The sequence below is a fragment of the Myotis lucifugus genome, unplaced genomic scaffold (genome assembly GCF_000147115.1).
Source record: "Myotis lucifugus unplaced genomic scaffold, Myoluc2.0 scaffold_640, whole genome shotgun sequence".
Lineage (NCBI taxonomy): Eukaryota > Metazoa > Chordata > Mammalia > Chiroptera > Vespertilionidae > Myotis > Myotis lucifugus.
Window position 1 is genome coordinate 108,598 of NW_005871688.1, and position 18,118 is coordinate 126,715.

An 18,118-nucleotide genomic window follows, 5' to 3' on the forward strand; every position below is an offset into this window, starting at 1 on the left:
TTGGCGCCTGAAATAGAACCATTTGCCATCCCTTCTCTAGGCGATGGGAGGCTGCAGGCTTTTACCAGGTGGCTGGAAAGAATGGCTCTGTGCATAAGAAAGCTCAAGCCGGAGAGCAGTGAGGATCGGTCAAGGGACAGACAGACGGCAGGCACAGTGACCAGTGAGAAGGCCGCTACCGCAGTCCTGTGCATGTGTCAATGAGAGGCGCACATCCAAACGGAGTCAGACCTGCGTGCAACTTCAATCTTTTGTCTACTCCTCGCCAGAGGCATATTATGGTGGAGAAAGTGCTCACTGTGCTCTCCCAGCAATAAATCCAGCAGCCAGGGCAAGCTGACAGTAGCGCTCAGCTGACAGGGAAGACCCAGGAGACAGGACTGCGGTAGGAGTAGAGCAAGCAACCAAGAGAGATGTGAATGTGTCCACTGACCTTGAAATTCCCGGGCACACAGGTGCAACTGACCACAGCAGCACCGTCACTCCCCAGGCCAGTGATGGCAAACCTTTTGAGCTCGGCCTGTCAGCATTTTAAAAAACCCTAACTTAACTCTGGTGCCGTGTCACATATAGAAATTTTTTGATATTTGCAACCATAGTAAAACAAAGATTTATATTTTTGATACTTATTTTATATATTTAAATGCCATTTAACAAAGAAAAATCAACCCAAAAAAATGAGTTCACGTGTTACCTCTGACACGCGTGTCATAGGTTCGCCATCACTGGGCTAGAATGACCAACTCAACATAATAAGCATCTCTAGCACCGAGATTGTAGTCTTTAAGCTCTATTTTCCACTAAAAGAAGACAGGGCTTCTTCAAGAAATGGCTGATTCCAGGTCTGGGGCTGGAAATAAACTTAGAACATATTCTCATACCACAGATAACGATTCTATCAAAGACTATTACGCTCAAGTCAAAAGACTCTAAAATCAATTAGAAGTGGTTCCCACTGGCCAAAGAGACAATTTGATTATCAAGAAGAATAACTGCAACTAAAAGCCATCAAATTATTTATATAATTATTAAAACCAGCACGTTTCTGTTTATTCAGCACTTATTAAGTTAGAATCTGTAACCTTTGGAAAAGTGTCGCTCCATTTTCAGAAGAAAGTAACCTTTCAACATAAAAGTAGTATTTTTGAAATTGCCAACAACAACCCGGGGGTTGTTACGGATAGACAGATAAGAAGATATCTCCCTCTTCATAACAGTTTGGTACCCCATGTTTTGGCATCTTCCCCAACTTCCTACAACAGATGTTCACAGGTAGTTTTTAATAGACTAGGAAGGAAAATTGTTCCAAAGCTTTTTAATTTTCCACCAACCTCCTCCTCAGTAAGAACCTGTACTTATAATACTAAGATCTCTCTAAAGCTAAAAACACAAAGGTCAAATCAACTAAAAAAAAAAAAAAAAAAAAAAGAATAGCCTAGGCCAGTGGTTGGCAAACTGCGGCTCGCGAGCCACATGTGGCTCTTTGGCCCCTTGAGTGTGGCCACGAAATTTCAATCGCACTGTACGTGCGCGCCCACACGTGGTATTTTGTGGAAGAGCCACTCTCAAGAGGCCGCAGTTTGCCGACTGATTTTCATTCTATAAACAAAGTTTATAATATTTCTTTTGTTAATGATGCATCTTATTGAGAAGAAAAACAGAACTATAGAATTCTTATCTTAAGCAACTCATCCATCCTAAAACATGAGACCTGACTTCCTGTTCTTTACATTTTCATTTTATGTTATAACCTTAAAAGTTAGACAAAGCTCAGTTTAGCCATAAATGACAGAAACTGCAAATTTCAGTATTAAAAGTTAAGGCATACCCATGTTGATTTAAAAAATAACAACAAAGGCTAAATGTATAATAAAGCTAAATGTATAAACATCAGTTGCTTAAATGATAAATTTAAAAAAATGTTTCCATAATAGACAACCTACCACTACCAATCATCCTACCCTATATAATAAAAGCCTAATATACTAAGTGTCTGGTCAGCCATTCAACCAATCGAAGCGTAATATGTTAATGATATGCTAAGGCCGCTCAACTGCCCACTATGATATGCACTGACCACCAGCGGGCAGACTGCCGACCTATCAACCAGTTGCTATGATGTACACTGACCACCAGGGGGCAGACACTGACTGGTAGACTGGTAGGTTAGGTTGCTGCTGGGGTCCGGCCCATCAGGACTGAGTGAGACAGGCTGGACACGCCCTGGAGCCCACCTGTGGTCCCTCCCCGGCCTTAATAGTGCACGGGTGGGGTCCCTCGGCCTTGCCTGCGCCCTCTCGCAATCCGGGCTGAGGGACACCCCCTTCGAGTGCACGGATTTCGTGAACTGGGCCTCTAGTCTATATATGTTAAAGCCTAATATGCAAAGCGTCCCCTCAGGAGTTTGACCGAATGGGAGTTCGATCGCTTGCTATGAAGTGTGCTGACCACCAGGGGGCGGCGCAGAACGAAAGAAGGCCCTGGCCAGCGGCTGCTAGGGACCCTACCCATGCACAAATTTTGTGCACTGGGCCTCTAGTTTTAATACAAAATACTCTTAAAATAAATGTACAAATACCTAATAGGGATGGCAGAGACACGTTGTTTAAGTCCTCTAATAAGAACAAAATAATTGTCTAGAAACATCAGGTTAAATTCATCTAGCCACTTGGTAATCCAGTCAGGATATTAAAAAGCTGTATTTTAGAAACTTTCAATTATTTATATATTTATGACCAATGTATTTTATCAAAAAGGGAAGGCAGTTTGTACAGACCTGATAAGCAGAATAATGGGAGAGGTTTTAAAGTATTTATCTCCAAATAGTTAAACATAATCTTGTGTATCAAAACTCTGAAAGTAAAAAATACTTTTTGTAGAAAGGGGTAAGTATACACCAAACAGCGACTTGAAAGAAATAGTGGCAATCTAAGCATTTATGATTTAGACATCAATTTATTTTTGAAACTGGACATGTACTCATTTTTAAGCTTATCTATATGGCCACCAGTCGGTTATTTTGAAATTTTTTAGAGATTATAATGACTTTTTTCCCCTAAAACCTAAATGATTCCATTATTTAAATGCAACAAATATAAATATAAAACTGAACAACACATCATAATCACAGTCCTAACACATTGCGGACTACTAGTTTTATTGCTAGCTTTACCCAGTGGCCAGATACGTTTCTACTGAATGAGTACAAAAAACGTTTTACATAAATGTTAAAGGCACACTTTAAAATTAAATACCCATTGCATTTTGAATTTATTACATGTTCTTACAAGCTAATATCATTTTAAAGAATTCTTGTGATTGGCCACAAGCCTTAGAACAGAAAACATGAGAATTCTCATGATCCGTCTGCAATGTGTTAAGTTGGCTGGTAATTTTAATAAAGCATTAAGGAGGTTCAGCTTGTGCATGTTACCACTAAAGCAATGAGTTTTTCTTCTTCTTCCTAAAATTAGGCTAGTTCATGCCCTAGCTCAGTGGTCGGCAAACCGTGGCTCGCAAGCCACATGCGGCTCTTTGGCCCCTTGAGTGTAGCTCTTCCACAAAATACCACCTGCGGGCACGCACATACAGTGTGATTGAAACTTCATGGCCCATGCGCAGAAGTCGGTTTTCAGCCTGGGCGAGTCTATTTTGAAGAAGTGGCATTAGAAGTGGGGGGGTGTCGATCAGTCGGGTGACGGGAGACGCGGCACGGGGGAGGTGCGCGTGATTCATGTACGAGTTGAGTGAGCCAGTCAGTCAGCAGTCTCATTGTGCAGTGGTTAGTGCTAGTCGCGTCCGCAAATTGCGCACGGGTGACAAAAGTAAAGTTTATTAAGTTAATTTTAGGGAATGTTGTGGAGTGAAAGAAAATGTAGTGTCGAGGATTGAGAAAGGTATGTTGAGATGGTTTGGACGTATAGAGAGGGTGAATGGAAGGAGATAGATGAAACAAGTATACAAGACGAGCGTGGATGGGAGAGTTGGAAGGGGTCGACCTCAGCAAACGTACCTCAATCAGATTGAGGACGTTTTTAGCAAAGGCCAGCTTATAAGTACCCTAATTAAGTTAATAACAATAGACCTACCTATATAGTTTAAGTTTAAAAAATTTGGCTCTCAAAAGAAATTTCAATTGCTGTACTGTTATTTGGCTCTGTTGACTAATGAGTTTGCTGACCACTGCCCTAGCTGGTTTGGCTTATTGGATAGTGTCAGCCTGCGGATTGAAGGATCCCGGGTTCGATTCCAGTTGGGGGCACATGCCTGGGTTGTGGGCTCGGTTGCCAGAAGGGGGCATGCAGTGATTCTCTCCCATCACTGATGTTTCTCTCTCTCTCTCCTTCTCCCTTCCTCTCTGAAATCAATAAAAATATAGTTTAAAAAAATAAAATTAGGCTAGTTAAGGTTACACTACAACCATAAGCAAATCTTGTAACAAGCATCCTCCTATACAATAAAAGGCTAATATGCAAATTGTCCCCTGGAGCAGGAGTTCGACCGGGGGCAGGGCTGGCTGGCCAACCTCCTGCGTCCCCTCTCCCCCGCTGGCCCCGCCCCTGATCACCCCCAATCAGGGCACCCAGTCGGACCCCACCTGTGCACAAATTCATGCACTGGGCCTCTAGTTTGTTAATAAAGCCAAAGAAAATATTCACCACTGTTGAAGCTTACATTCTTATAGACTTCAAAAAGAAAATTTTAAAATAGGCAAGAAGTAGGGGAGCCCAGAGAAATTCCACTTATTAACCCTGCATCCAAAGAAACCTTTCTCCCTCCAGCTCCCCACTCCCTATCCAAAGACAAAACTACAAGAAAGTCACCTAAACTACACTGCTCTCTAGGAATTAACTTTGACAGAGTGTGAAAACAATTCCTGCTAACCAAATACACAACAATGCAATGAAATGTTCCTTTTGAAAACAGAACTAACTTCATTGTCTAAGTTTCAGATTTACAACATTTGGAAACAAGCCTAATAAAATGCTGAGCAGATATAACAAGTTAGCTATTCTAGAAAGTTTACAGGACACTCAAAACTATAGCATCTGGAATCTGCCAGATTTATCACCCTGGTTTCTGAAGAGAATATATAGAACTGACACCTTAAATACCCACATGCATAAATATGACAACAAAAGCTTGGATGTAGGACGATATGAGAAAATACCACCAACAAAAGAATCTGAAATAGAATCAAGCCACAAAATCCTGGAAATAAGCCTGTTATGGCCAAAAAAGGGTCATAAACGGAATACCCATCCTCCCTTTCTCTGGCTCTTTCAGACAACTACATTTTCCAAATGTACCAAAGCATAAGATACATTTTAAAAAGTTTAACAAATTTTTTAAATTCATTACAAATCATGCATAAAGTATATATGCACTAAATAACTGCTTTAAATGACTAGGGCTTTACACAGATTCAGTTCTTCTGAAATACACTTTTTCCCCCTTTCCCAAACAATTCTGAATGATACATCGGTCTATAACAAGGCATATGTTTTCAACTCACATTGTTTCTCCAGTCTTGGCCACGTGAGAAAGAAACTGATCCAGGACCGGACAAACTTCCTTTTTCCCTCTCTTCTCAAAATCTAGGTAAGGGAAGAGAGAACAGTTATCAGTATTCCTCATCAGCCCACCAACCATTTCCAATGCCCTCTAAAAACAAAGTTTCTTTCCAGTCCTTCCTCATATTAAGAACAAGGGAAAAAAATAGCCTCATATTAAGAACAAAGGAAAAAAATTAGCCTCTCAACCAAATAGCCACTTCAACTCTCCTAGCTGTACTTCCATGTAACATCTGCCTAAAGAAGGCACTCACTTCACAAACCATCCTTAACTCAATGTTTCTCAAAGTGTGTTCCGGGGAACAACAGCAGGAGCTCCATCTGAAAATCCGATTGAAATTAATGTCCAAGGACCCAAGGCATTGTTTACCCAACTGCCGTTCAAACATCTGCATTTGAGGAAACCCCAGCCATCTCGCGCAGCTGTCCCCAAATGATTCCGGGGACCAGAGTACAACTCTCCAAAGGCTGCTATCACACTGCTGTTAGAAAACCACTGTTCTCAAACCTGTTGCTCGGAAGCCGACCGACCACCTTAGGATTAGGATGGAATGGTGACTCCAGAAGCTCTGAATTTCCTGAGACACAATTTAAAGTTGCTCCCCGTACCCCCAAACCTTTGCTTTTTTCTCTAACTCGACGCCGGGCGTGCGGGGCCTGGCGAGAACTGAGCCAGTGCTCGGAGCAGCGGGGCCGGATCAGGGCCCCGGCGCGAGCTCCCGGCTCCCCTCCCCCAGCGGGACGCCGGCGGCGGACACAAAGCCCAGCTCCGGCGGGAGGGAGCTGCCCAGGGCTCCCGGCCCCGGGGAGGCGGGAGGGGGAGGGGAGCCGGGAAGCGCACCTGCCCCCCGAGCCCGGCCCGGCCCGAGGAGCCACCCGCCCCGAAGGAGAGGAGAGAGGGCGGCGGAGCGTGAGGAGGAAGGGAGAGCGGCAGCTACCCCCACCTTTCAGCGCCTCCTGCAGCCTCTCGACGTCCATGGCTTTCCGGAGTCCCTCGCAGCCTCCGCCTCCCTCCGCGGGTCTCCGGGGACCGGAAGGCCTACCCCCACCCCCCGACGCCCTCCCCCTGCCTCGCACACACTCCCGCACGCAGGCGACCAGGGGGTGGGGGGACCGAAGGGAGCCGGGGAAGCGAGCGAGAGAGCGAGACCGAGAGAATGAGCACCTCCCGAGCCGCTACCGCCAGCCCTCCAACATGGCGCCGGCACGTCACCGCGCGCACGCTCCCCGCCGCCCCCGCGCACGCTCCCGACGTCCCGGCGCACGCTCCCCACGTCCCGGCGCACGTTCCTGGCCGTCTCCGCGCACGCGCGAGCCGACCCGGAACCGGAAGTCACGAGGCAGAGGTGGGCCGCTGGGCGCTGGCCTCTCCGTGGTGGGTGGCTCGGACCCCTGCCCTGGGCCCTGCCTTTGCTGGCGTGTGGCTGCGAGCAGCTGGGATCCTCGCGGAGCCGCGCTCTCCCGGGAGTGGGGAGGACACGGCACGGGCCGCCCACAGCTGCTGGGAGAGTCGCGGCCTGAGGTCGCGGCAGAACTGCACTCGGTAATAGAATCATCACCAGCACTCTCCCTGCCTGAAGCTAACGCTCCTGACCGACCCACCCTTGAAGAGAAGCAACCTCAACAGCAAAGTAAAAAACGTAGGGATCGGAACCAGCTGGCATCAAAGCCAACTCTAGTATTTACTCCCCGTGTGACCTGGGCTGCTTACTTAAAACTCTGGGAGCAAAGGCGCAGGCTCCTCATCTGAAAATGGAAGTTTGTAAAATAGCCATGAGGCTTGAGTGAAATGGTATGAAGCATTTAGCACAGTGTCTAGAACTTGTAAGCTCTCAGTTAACTAGCTGCAATTTTCATCATAATTTTTATTACGATACATGAGCGCCCAGGAAGTTAGGGCAGAGACCTCAGAAGTCCTCTCCAGCCCTGACATTTCGCAAACGCATAGCTGAGGTGTAGCTAACTGGTCTGTAAAACAGCACCGAACCCAGAACATTTGGCTCCCAGTCAGTGTGTGGACATTTTTATTATCTACTCTTGTCTGTAAGCTTCTCACAAAAAAAGATACTGAATGATTCCCCCTTTTCTTCAATGCCAATAGGAATCAGCAATTTGGAGTGCAGTGAAGAAGGAAACTTTATCCAGTGGAGCAGCAGGGCTGCAGGGCACCTCTCTGACTGGACAGCTCTGATCCAGTAGGAAAAGCAGTCTTCCAGGGGGATGGGGGGGGGGAGGTAAAGTGGCTCCTGGGGTCAGAGGGGAGCCAGCAGCCCTGGTCCTTGATTGGCTCATCCTTATGCAAATGAGGATCCCAAAACCTCACCCTCTGATTGATCTAGAAAGCACTATCATGGTGGGTCAGAATGGAGCTGTTCTGCAGGCTGGTGGGGTGAAGATGCTAAGGGGGATATAGCTGCACAGCTCTGATCTGACAAAAAAAGTTTTGGTCCTATTTTTTGAAATACAATTCCAGGCACTTTTATAAAGGTTGGCTCAGCCTCATACTGATGATTTTCCCTGAAAGGCTGTTCATGTGAGAGGCCCCAGTTTAGACACAGTTGCTAGGCTGTGCTTTTAAATTTGAGCCCAGTTTGCCACAGGAGCCCCTTTTGGTAAGTAACTTCTTTCTTGGGGTCAACACTTCTCAAAGCCTAGCACAAAGCCATGAAAGGAAAGAGAGAGAAGGGAGGGAGGAAAGAAGGTTATTTCTTGACTTGTCTTAAAGGTGCAAATTTGGAGACAGCCATTACAACTGTTGACCCTCTTAAAAGATAGTGGTTCTGACCCTGAAGCAGGGTGGCAAATGTGACAAAAGCTTCCCTACACCCATGCCCCACAAAAAAGTGACCCACAAAAATTAAACAACACATGCACAAAAACTCTCTTGATATTGCCAGCAGACAACCAATCCCTGTGTCTTTAGACCCTTTCATTGTTCAGAGCATTCAGTTCAATTACAAATAGCCTTGCAGGAGGTTGTAATACTACTTGGCAAGCGCTTGCCTAGACTGGATTTAGTTTATCATGATTGCCTCAGGTCTGAAGGGGCCTACTCTCCATGTAGCAAAGCTTAGCCTCCATTTCTCTCCACTACCCTGTCTATCCAGGCAGGTCTGTTCTTTTAATAGCTGTGTGGGACAATACAGTTCCTGAGTTTTTCAATAGAATTCAGTTCTTCAGTCACACTAGCTTCATTGGCTAGTGGCTTCTGCATTATACAGCGTGAATGAAAAAAATCCCATTATCACAAAAGGTAATTTTGGAACTTCTATTAGAGAACATCCATGCTAATTTCTTCCACCTTCATCTCTTTTCATCAGATGTTCTCCTCACTTGTGGGTGCCTGAATTTCAAACACTGGATAAGGTCCTTTTCAGGAGACAAAGTACACACAGCAGTGACAGCCTAAGGGAATCGGGGAAAGTTTCCCAGAGAAAGTGGTGTTTAAGCTGAGTCCTGAATTATGAGGCAGTAGCCAAGTGAAGTGGAGAGGAAGAGCTTTCAAACAGAAAAACCATAGGTGCACAGGCCTTAAAATGAGAGAGAAGAGCCAGGTGGGTTCTGAAGAGCCATAAGAAATTCAGTCTGACTTAAACTGAGAGTACAAGGAGAGAAGAGGAAAAGAGATGAGGCTGTAGAATTATTTCCTTTGGTTGATTTCTTCCTTTAAGTTCTCTAGCCAACATGCATCCCAATATCTGCAGTTGCTAAAGCCTCATACTAATGCTAATTCTCTTGGAGGAAAACAATATAAATGTGACAGCCAGCCTCCAGAATCACCCTCAGTGATCCTTCACTCCTGGGATTCATGCCATAGGGCAGTATCCTCCCACTTTAATCAGAGCTGGTCTGTGTGACCAATAAGAATATGGCAGAAGGGTCCTGGCTGGGTGGCTCAGTTCGTTGGAGCATTGTCCGGTACAGCAAAGGGTTTTGGGTTCCATTCCCAGTCAGGGCACATATATAGGTTGCAGGCTTAATCTTCAGTCGGGTGGGTACAGGAGGCAACCAATGTTTCTCTCCCACATCAATGTTTCTCTCTCTATCCCCCTTCTTCTCTCTATAAAATCAATAACAAAAACATATCTTCCAGTGAGGATTTAAAAAAAAAAGTATGGAAGGAGGGATGGTGTTTGACTTCTGAGGCTAGGTCATAAAAGGCACTGTGGCTTCTGCCTTGAGCTCTCGAATTGTGCATGCCAGAGAAACCTAGCTGCCATGTCATGAGAAAATTAGAGTAGCTCCATGGAAAGGTCCCAAGGGAGAACTGAGGCCTTTGATGTGGGTCTTTCAAATCCAGGAAGCCCTTAGGATGACTGTAACTGACATCTGGGCCATGAACTTATAAGGATACAAAAATATATAATTTGCCCTGGCTGATATGGCTCAGCTGGTTGGATGTCGTCCTGTCAAAAGGTTGCTGGTTTGCCCTAGCCGGCTTGGCTCAGTGGATAGAGCGTCGGTCTGCGGACTGAAGGGTCCCGGGTTCGATTCCGGCCAAGGGCACATGCCTGGGTTGCGGGCTCAATCCCCAGTGGGGGTGTGCAGGAGGCAGCCGATCAATGATTCTCTCTCATCATTCATGTTTCTATCTCTCTCTCCTTCTCCCTTCCTCTCTGAAACCAATAAAGAAATATATTTTAAAAAAAGAAAAAAAAAAGGTTGCTGGTTTGATTCCCAGTCAGAGCACATGCCAAAGTTGTGAGCTTGGTCTCAAGGGGGCAGGGGGTATGCAGGAGGAAGCCCATTGATGTTGCGCTCTCAAGTCGATATTTCTCTCCCTCTCTCTCTAAAGATCCATAAACTATTCCTTTATCTATATATATAAAAGCCTAAGTGACAGTCTGACCGTTTGACTGTCCAACTGGTAGCTATGATGTGCAATGACCACCAGAGGGCAGACACTCCAACCAGTAGCTATGACACGCACTGACCACCAGGGGGCAGACACTCAACACAGGAGCTGCCAAGCTGTGGTGACTTGGCAGCTGCAGTTCTCGGGTGATGCACCTGGAACCAGAGAGGAGGGAGCCGGATTCCGGGTGCGTCACCCGAGAACTGCCCTCTCACAATCTGGGACCCCTTTGGGGATGTCAGAGAGCCAGTTTCAGCCTGATTCCTGCAGGCCAGGCCGAGGGACCCCCACCTGCCGGAGGGACCCCGCTCACTCTGCAGATGCCCTTCGAGCCACGGTGCCACCCCAGGTGTGGCCGGACAGGGAGGGACTGCGGGAGGTTGGCTCCAGGGTGTGTCTGGCCTATCTCGCCTAGTCCCACCCCACCAGCCACCTTCTAATTAATTTCTTTTCAATGTGCACTAGTCTATAATAATAAAAGTGTAATATGCTAATTAGACTGAACAACCAAACCACCTTCTGGACATCATTCCAGACGTCCTTCTGGATGAAGCTGTGGTGGCGGGGCCAAGGCAGAGGTGGTTTAGGGCGATGAGGCTGGCAGGCAGAGGTGTTTAGGGGTGATCAGGCAGGCAGGCGAGCAGTTAGGAGCCAGCGGTCCCAGATTGCGAGAGGGTGCAGGCCGGGCTGAGGGACGCCCCACTCCGTGCACAAACTTCGTGCATCAGGCCTCTAGAGTGTGTGTGTGTGTGTGTGTGTGTGTGTGTGTGTGTATAAATTTAATCCTTGCAAAAATTACATGAGATAGGTGATATTATCCTCACTTGACAGAAGAGAAAACTGAGGTATAAAGAGGTGAACTAACTTTCCCAAGGTCACACAACTGCACACAAGTGACTGACACATCATTCAAACTTAGACAGACTTCAAAGTTCCCAAACACTTTCTTGTCATCAAGAAGCTTGCAAACTACCAGGAGAGATAAGATGTGAGTATTGACTCTGAAAAAAGTAGAAGGCAAGTGTGTAGACCTGTGAAATCTCGTCCAGGCAGGAATAGAAGTTGCCCTTTAGAGAGGCTTCATTTAAAGACCAAAGATTCCCACCTATGAAGAAGAGTCTAATAGGAGAGGGAATGGAATTAGCCAGGCATACAGTCTGTGAGGGCCTCCTAGATGCCAGGGAGGACTACATGGAACCTCTTCCTCCCTGTGGAGCTCAAGGTCTAATGGAAAAGATGAACCTTAAACAAACGTGAACATGCAGAAAGACTGGCCCACTGCTCTGGGTGTATGCAAGAAGGAAAAAGCCTAAACTTGAGAAGACAGAGTAGGAGGTAGAAGGTGGAAGATGAAAACAGAAAGAGAAATGGGAGAGAGAAAGCAGCCAGACTATTTCACAGAAAATAGGCAAGAATCTTCTCATTACTCCAGGGGGAATTACTGGAATTTGGTCATCCCTCTTACATGAGTCTGTGGGAAGGGACAGAAGAAGAAACTGAGGGAAAGTATAGAAAAGCCTACACCCTGCCTGGAAGGGTTGGAGAACAAGGAAGAGAGTGGACTAAAATATCACTAGAGAAAAGCCTTGGAGCCTCTCCAATTTTCATGGCCTTCATGACTTTTCATTCTTATTTGTATATCATCCTAGGTACTAGTGTGAGAGTGAACCAGCGATCAATTCTGTCAAAGAAAGGAGCTCGCCACCGTCTTAGGTCCCACCATTTTGATATGACCTTCAGGTTCTCAGGGGGCCGCTATCTTAGGCTCTGTCTTACCCCTCCCCTTCCTCTAAATTAGCCAATCACACAATAATGGGAACCTGAGCTCTGAGCCCTGACCAAGTCAGAGGTCAGAGTGAGGGGCAGGGCGGACCCGCATCAGGAAATAAAACCGAAGGGACTTCTGTTTGGCGAGTTCCTCCTCATTTCCAGCTGGCAGCAGCACTCTTTTGCGCAGGAGTGAATTTGACTTGTTGATCCAGTTTTGAGTGTTTGTCTCATTCCCTTGACATTGTTGAGAGCATGTCTAACACTAGGATAAAACCGAGGTGGGACAGTGGACAAATTTAAGACAAATACCGTTTTCTAAATGAGAATAGCTTCCCATATCATCAGGTTTAACTTTTTTCCAGAGACTTTTGAAACTAAGACTTTTTTATTGAAAATAAGGGTAACAAAGGGTCTGAGCCAAAAGACCTGGTTTGTTTTCTGTAGTGACAGAGTGTGCCTGGTGGCTGCTGGCAGCCATGCTGGGCTGAAGAGCAGTGCTGCCAGAGAAGGCTGACAGAGGAGCTAAGTGCTCCCTCACTGGATGACTTCATCTTGACGGCAGTAATGGGCGTTCACTCAAGTTCTGTGAAATAAAGCTGGAATTTATTAATAGAGCAGGGCATCCAGGACTCAACTGGACCCAGTAGCCATTCTCTTCTCCAGCTGTGCACATTTCTCTTTCTCTCTCTGAGTCAGTGTTTACTGCTCACAAATAGATGTCCTCATTTCCAATGATTTGCTAAGAAAACTGACCAGCATCTTTCAGTCACAACCAAAGTATCTAACCCAACTTGGACCAAGTATCCACTCACCTGTGGCCTGGAGCACAAGGTCTCCAAGTGTAAAACTGGAATGATCATGGATGTCAGGGCAGTGAGGCCAGGTCATGGGGAGTTATCAGAGAAGTAGGGGGAATGATGGCCAGAGACCCCCAAATATGACTACATCAGCAATCAGATGGACTCTAACCAAACTAATACAGGAAGCAGGACGGTATCATGAGGAACCCAAGCAAATGAGCAACCTGAAAGTTCACCCTGACTGTGAGTGTTTAGAAGCACAATCCCATCACCATGTGAAAGTACCACAGCAGTGTTTGCAAGAAATGGCATCTCCCTCTCACCCTCAGACTGGGCTGAATAGACACTAGTCAATTCTTGTTATCAAATGTCCACTTTTTAGCCTAGTCTCTCTCTCTCTCTCTCTCTCTCTCTCTCTCTCTCTCTCTCTCTCTCTCTCTCTCTCCCTACACACACACACACACACACACACACTTTACCCTTAGAACAACATGGAAGTTAGGAGAGCCAAATTCTATGCAGTCAAAAATTCACGTATAACCTTGATTCCCCCAATATTAACTACTAACAGCCGACTAGAAGCCTTACCCTTTTATATAATAAAGAGGTAATATGCTAATTTGTCCATTGCGGTGTCCCAGTCATGACCAGTCTGTGGGCAGGGCCAGGCGCGGGGACTTCCGCCCCAGCGCTAATGTCACGCTGCCTGCGTGTCCCTGTTCAGCACTGGTATGACGCTGCTGGGGGTGGGGGGAGGGCTGGGCTTGACAGGGGACCTCAGGCGCCCCCTGCCTGGTGGGGCTTGACAGGGACCTCAGTCAGGCCATGTCCCTCGCCTGGTGGGGCTTGACAGGGGACCTCAGGCCACCCCTCCCCCCGGCACTGGGCTGGCGGACCTAAGGCTGCGCCCCCACCCAGAGGGGCTTGATGGAGGTGGGGCCGGCTGGGTCTAGGTCTCACCCAATGGGGGTGGGCCGGCCAGGTCTGGGTCTCCTGCATTTTCGAAGCGCGTGAGGGTGGTGGACGGGGTCTTGACTTTAGGTCCTGCGGCACACCCCAGACTCTGACGGGGGGAGATTTTATATACATTTTATGAATTTTCTTTCATCTCTGACACTTCTATTATAGAGAAAGGGCAAATAGCAATATTAAAATATTTCTTCTCATTCTCTTAATGTGCATGAATTTCGTGCACCAGGCCACTAGTAGCATAAATAATTGCTTAATACATAATTTGTGTTATATGTATTATATAATGTATTTTTACAATAAAATAAGCTAGAAAAAATGTTAAGAAAATCATTTAAAAATGCATTTACAGTATTTACTGAAAAAAAATCAGTGTCTAACATGATCTCACTCATATGTGTAATAATGAAAAAAATAAACTGATGAACAAAAATAGAACTAGAGATATAGGATCGTGAAACAGACCATCTAACCTCAGAGGGAAGGCAGGGGAGGGTGGGAAGAGATCAACCAATGAACTTGTATGCATATATGCATAACCCATGGGCACAGACAATAGGGTGTGGGGGTTGAGGGCAGCTGGAAGAGGTCAATGGGGGAAAGGGGGGCATATGTAATAATTTAAACAATAAAGATTTTTTTAAAAATCAGTGTATAAGTGGACTCTTACAGTTCAAACCTTTGTTGTTTAAGCACCAACATATATACTGTGATGGTTAATTTTATATGTCAACTTGACTGGACCACAGAATGCTAAGATATTTGGTTAAACATCATTGTGAGTGTTTTTGTGATAGTTCTTTTTGATGAAAATAACATTTAAATTGGGACTAAATAAAGAAGATTGTCCTCCCTAATATGGGTGGGTATCATCCAATCAATTGAAAACCTGAATAAAACAGAAAGAGAAAATAAACCTGAATAAAACAAAAAGAGAGCCATACAAGAGAGAATTCTTTCTGCCTTGATCTCTTTCAAACTGGGACATTGGCTTCTTTCCTGCCTTTGAACTCAATTTGAAACATTGGCTCCTGCTAGCTCTCAAGTCTGTTGGCCCTTGGACTGAAACTACACCATTGGCTCTTCTGGTTCTTCAGACTCAGACTGGAATTAAACTATTGGTTCTCCTGGGGCTCCATCTTACAGACTGACCCTGTAGATCTTGGGGCTTGACAGCTAATAATTACCAATTATAGTATTTTAATTCAATTCCTTACAATAGACACAAACATCCTTATTGATCCTGTTTCTCTGGAGAACCCTGACTAATACATATACATACATACATATAGACACATTCATAATCACACACAATACTAAATAATTGAATATGATACAATTTGTTGTGTACTGGCTAAGAGAAAAGGGTCTAAAATCAGAGAAATATGGGTTTAATTCTTGGCTTATCACTTCCTAGTTGTGTGAAGTCTGGTAAGTAATTAATATAAAGATGCTTGTTTTCTCATCTGCAAATTGGAGTCAATAGTGGTACCTCATTCATAGGTTTTCTGTGAAAATTAAGTAAATAATCTGACTCAATCAAATTTAGCTATTATTATTCACTTAGGTTAAAAATTATAAAAATAATCTTTGTGATGTTATTTTCCTTTTCTTTTGAAATACTTTCAAACTAAAAAAAGTTGGAAAAACTAATTGCTCTAAAACCTCCATCTGTCCTGACTCAGGAGAAGTTCTTCCTTTTGAAAACTGCCTAGTTTAATGCCCAGCACTTTACTAAAGTGTTTACCTAAGTGTCTCATTCCAACTGATGCTCCAAGGAAGGGGAGTCTGATTTGTCTTCCCTTAATAGTAGAGACTCATTAAATGTGTTGAGTGACTATATAAATAACAAATAATGAATGAATGAATGAATGAAAGTTACTTCTGATAATAGTAGGGGAAAAACTTTGAGTTAATTTTCCAAATATACAAATTACAATATGAAAAATTTGCAGGACTCCTTGTAGTTAGGTCATATGAGCCTGGTCAAGAGATTATAGCCATACAACACTGTGATGAGAAAGATAATTGCATAATTTGAGAATGAACTATTGTTATGCAAATGCTTACAGAAACATAAATAACAGATTTCTATACCCTATATTTTAGGATGTTGTAACTACATAATTCACCATTGCACAAATCAATGAGTGTGCTTTGTCTGAGCTGATGGTGAACAAGAATCCTTCCCCCCACACACATATGAAATAACCACAATGTGTTTGTGTACGAATTATGTGCAAAAGCTTGAAGTGTATCTCCAAAAATGTATATGGTGAAGTCCTGTGGGAAAGCATGGGACTTGGTTGGAAAGTCTGTAAGGAGGATTCTCCAAAAGGTCAGGGGCCTGTAGTGGGACCTTGCCGAAGGCGGCAGCCCCTGTCTTCACTTTTCCAAGTCTGAGCCCACGGGTGTTTTGCTGGAATCTCTATGTTTAGTCTTTAGACCCGACCTTGTAGAAGCATGTGCTTTCTCAAGGATGCTTACCCTGCTGATTGTATCTAGAGGTTAATTTTAGTTCAAGCTGTTGGACAATAGAAGCCAAAGGAGGCAGGTGAATAGGGCAGTCTGGTGCCTCTTGCCAGGCAGCACCTTTGTCCTCTCTTTCACAGAAATATGTGTCAGAGTAATTCATCCATCGCTCAGGGTCTGCTGGTCAGTCCTGGCAAGTGGTGCCCTGTGTGAGGACTCAGGAACACACACACAAAAAAAAATGCAGCAAAACCCTCGAAAACGAAGAGGAAGAAAACTAAAGTAACTGCGCAATAAGTCATTGAAGCCCACTTGGGATTTCCAAGTTCAAGAGAATTCTTTCTCAGCTAAGGTTTCACAATGGAACAACAGTTGTCCAGAGAACAACAGCAATATATCACAGTGCTGAAACAGTTACTAAAAGCAGGTGGTGCCTCTGTTATAGAATAACAACTAAAAAGCTTATTACAAACTTATAATTTATAATCCTTGGTTCCCCGATGTGGAACAGTAGACCTTAATCTCTGGAAACAAGTGGGCAGAAATTTAAAGGAAAATCGGGCCCAGAGAAAATGAGTGCCCTTATCATCATTAACTATGTGAGCTCTTGTTCGAGCTGCACTATGCCCACTTCATATTGAAGATCAAAAGCCTACAGGGCACAGGAGGATTTACCATGGCTCCCTCCTCCTGAAGCAGAGCCTGTAGAGCCTGTAATACCTAAAGTCCTGCTGCTGGAGGAAATACTTCCCGATCCTCCACCTCCGGTGTGGGAAGGCTCGTCAACTAGATCCTCAGTTATGGGTCCTGTGTCAGGGAAGCCATGTTAAAAGGAAAGCTTTTGGCTTGCACAGTGATGTAAGATCAACAAGGTAATAGAATTCATAAGCCACTCTCCTTTAATACCTTTTTAAAAATAAGAAAAAATATTAGAGAAAATGGAACTAACAGTCTATTTACAAAGGACTCCTTAATGCCTTGTCTGAAAATTATCACATGACTCCTTAGACCTGGCAAATTTTGGCCAAAACAACTCTAGATGTCAGTCAACATTTATTATGGAAAGCAGAATATAATCTATATATATAAAACCCTAATATGCAAATAGATCGAATGGTGGAACAACCGAACAACTGGTCGCTACAATGTGTGCTGACCACCGGGAGCGCACGTGGAACATGGCGGGCATTGGCCATGTCAGGATGGTGGAGCAGGTGAGCAGGGCACCAGACCAAGGTGGGGCGCTGGTCACTGTCATTGGGGCAAACCTCTGGTGGTTACTGAAAATCTTTGCTCCCGTGTGCTACAGTCCCGCTGGGCACTTGCTCCTGCTACCAGCATTGGTCCCACTCGCACTCACTGCTAGCACCAGCCCCAATCACTCAGCGCTATCAGCAGGTGCAAGTGGGGCCGGTGCTGTCAGTGCATGGGAGTGGCAGCAGCAGGAGCGGGAGTGGGGCTGCCAGCAGACAGGGAACCAGGCTGTGGTGGGAGGGGCGAGGATGGGCCGAGACTTGCTACTGTGCCCACTGTAGCCTTGCGACCCACAGTTCCTTTCAAGGTGCATTTCAAGGTGCATGAATTCGTGGACTGGGCCCCTAGTAAAATCTATAAACAACAGACTATTTCTAGGTGTTTACCAGAAGCCCTCTGGGCCACATTCTGGCCATAAGTCCCAG

The 18,118-nt window shown here is 45.2% G+C and overlaps 1 protein-coding gene across 4 annotated transcripts in view; it reads right to left on the bottom strand.

The window, feature by feature from the left end:
- PPP4R2 (protein phosphatase 4 regulatory subunit 2) overlaps positions 1 to 6,796 on the bottom strand; it is a 54,007-nt gene extending 47,211 nt beyond the window's left edge. For 2 of the 4 annotated variants that reach the window (XM_023746242.1, XM_006105147.3), the window contains exons 1-2: positions 6,518 to 6,796; positions 5,516 to 5,597 (exon numbers count right to left, since the gene is read on the bottom strand). In XM_023746242.1, the coding sequence (XP_023602010.1) occupies positions 5,516 to 5,597; positions 6,518 to 6,551 (116 nt within the window). In that variant the 5' untranslated portion in view covers positions 6,552 to 6,796. Of the gene's footprint in view, positions 1 to 5,515; positions 5,598 to 6,081; positions 6,158 to 6,517 lie in introns of those variants that run through there. The other 2 variants (XM_023746241.1, XM_023746247.1) reach the window with 2 other exon arrangements.
- Positions 6,797 to 18,118: the final 11,322 nt, after the last annotated feature.